Raw genomic sequence first — 1,585 nt, forward strand, 5'->3', positions numbered from 1 at the left:
GTTATCAGTTCATGATCATTCTGACTAAAAGACCAAGAAAGTTGTTAATAAATTAAAAACAAACAACAACAAAGGCAAAATTCTGATTAAGAAAAGTAGTTTCTTAGTTGGCACTCTGGTATAAGTTGTGAAAAATCTTTATAACTATTCATCGTACTTCGTTCTTCAGACCTGTATTATAGATCACTTGGGGGTTTTTGAATGCTATGTGTTGTGCAGTTCACTCATTAAAACATAATTTGTAACTGAAACAGTTGTAGAAGTCTAGGAAAAGTTATATAAGTTTGGAAGGACAGGTTAAGAGCAGGTCTGATCTAACAGTTCCAGATGCCATCACTGATCTCTGAAGGAGTTGACAAACAGATGGAGAAGCCTATCTCCCACTCACTCTTAATCCTTCCCTACCTCTCTGTTACTCAGCAGCATCCTCCTCAGGGCCCCCTTCACCTCCTTGTTTCTGAGGGTGTAGATCAGGGGGTTCAGGAGTGGTGTGACAATGTTGTAGAAGAGGGTGAGGAACTTCCCCTGGTCCTGGGAGGAGCTGTTTCCAGGTTGCATGTACATGTAGATGATGTTTCCATAGAAAAGGGAGACCACTGTGAGATGGGAGCCACAGGTGTTGAAGGCTTTGTGCCTCCCTTAGGATGACTGAATGTGTAACACGGCCCTCACAATGTAGCTGTAGGACACCAGGATGAACACCAGAGGTGACAACACAATGCCCACTGCCAGGACAAAGACAGTACCCTCGATGGCAGCTGTATTGACACAGGCCATCTGGATCAGGACAGGCATTTCACACAGGAAGTGGTCCACACTGCGGTGCCCACAGCGGGGTAAGTGCAGGGTTACTGGGGACATGGCCAAGGAGTTGGCTACCCCACAGCCCCAGGCCACTGACACCAAGCCCATGCAGAAGTGTGGATTCATGATCACCAGGTAGTGGAGGGGTTTGCAGACTGCAACAAACCGGTCATACGCCATGACAGCCAGGAGCAGGCACTCCACACCACCCAGACCCAGAAATAGGAAGAGCTGGATGGCACAGCCTGTGTAGCTGATGGTCTTGTCACGCCCATTCAGGTTATAGAGCAGCTGAGGGATGGAGCTGGTGGTGAAACTGAGGTCCAGGAAGGATAGGTGGGTGAGGAAGAAGTACATGGGAGTATGGAGGTGGGGGTCCAGCCAGGACACCAGGATGATGGTGGTGTTGCCCACAAGGGTCAGGAGATATGCAATCAAGATGACCACAAAAAGGATCCTTTCCAGATGGGGATGGTCAGAAAACCCCAAAAGGATGAAATTTCCCTTGGTGCTCTCATTGGTCCCACCCATCTCTACTGAACCTGAAGAGGAATATTGATACAAATAATAGTAACATCCATTATAACAGAACACTTACAATGACCCAAACATTATTTTATGCTTTTTACACTTATTTAGTCATTTAACCCCCAACAACAAGGATATGGAGTTGGCATTCTTTTTATCTGTGACTTACAGAAGAGGAAACTGAGACAGATGTATGTTAAGCAAATTATCATATTCTAGAAAGGAGCAGAGCTGATTTTGAATCCAGGAAATG

General features: G+C 45.8%; 1 protein-coding gene across 1 annotated transcript; it reads right to left on the minus strand.

Moving 5' to 3' along the window:
- Positions 1-390: 390 nt before the first annotated feature.
- Positions 391-1,335, minus strand: LOC110581174 (olfactory receptor 2W3-like). The gene is given in 1 exon segment (XM_021690931.1): positions 391-1,335. A coding segment is annotated over 1 exon segment (945 nt).
- Positions 1,336-1,585: the final 250 nt, after the last annotated feature.

Source organism: Neomonachus schauinslandi, chromosome 7, assembly GCF_002201575.2.
Source record: "Neomonachus schauinslandi chromosome 7, ASM220157v2, whole genome shotgun sequence".
In the NCBI taxonomy this organism is placed as follows: Eukaryota; Metazoa; Chordata; class Mammalia; order Carnivora; family Phocidae; genus Neomonachus; species Neomonachus schauinslandi.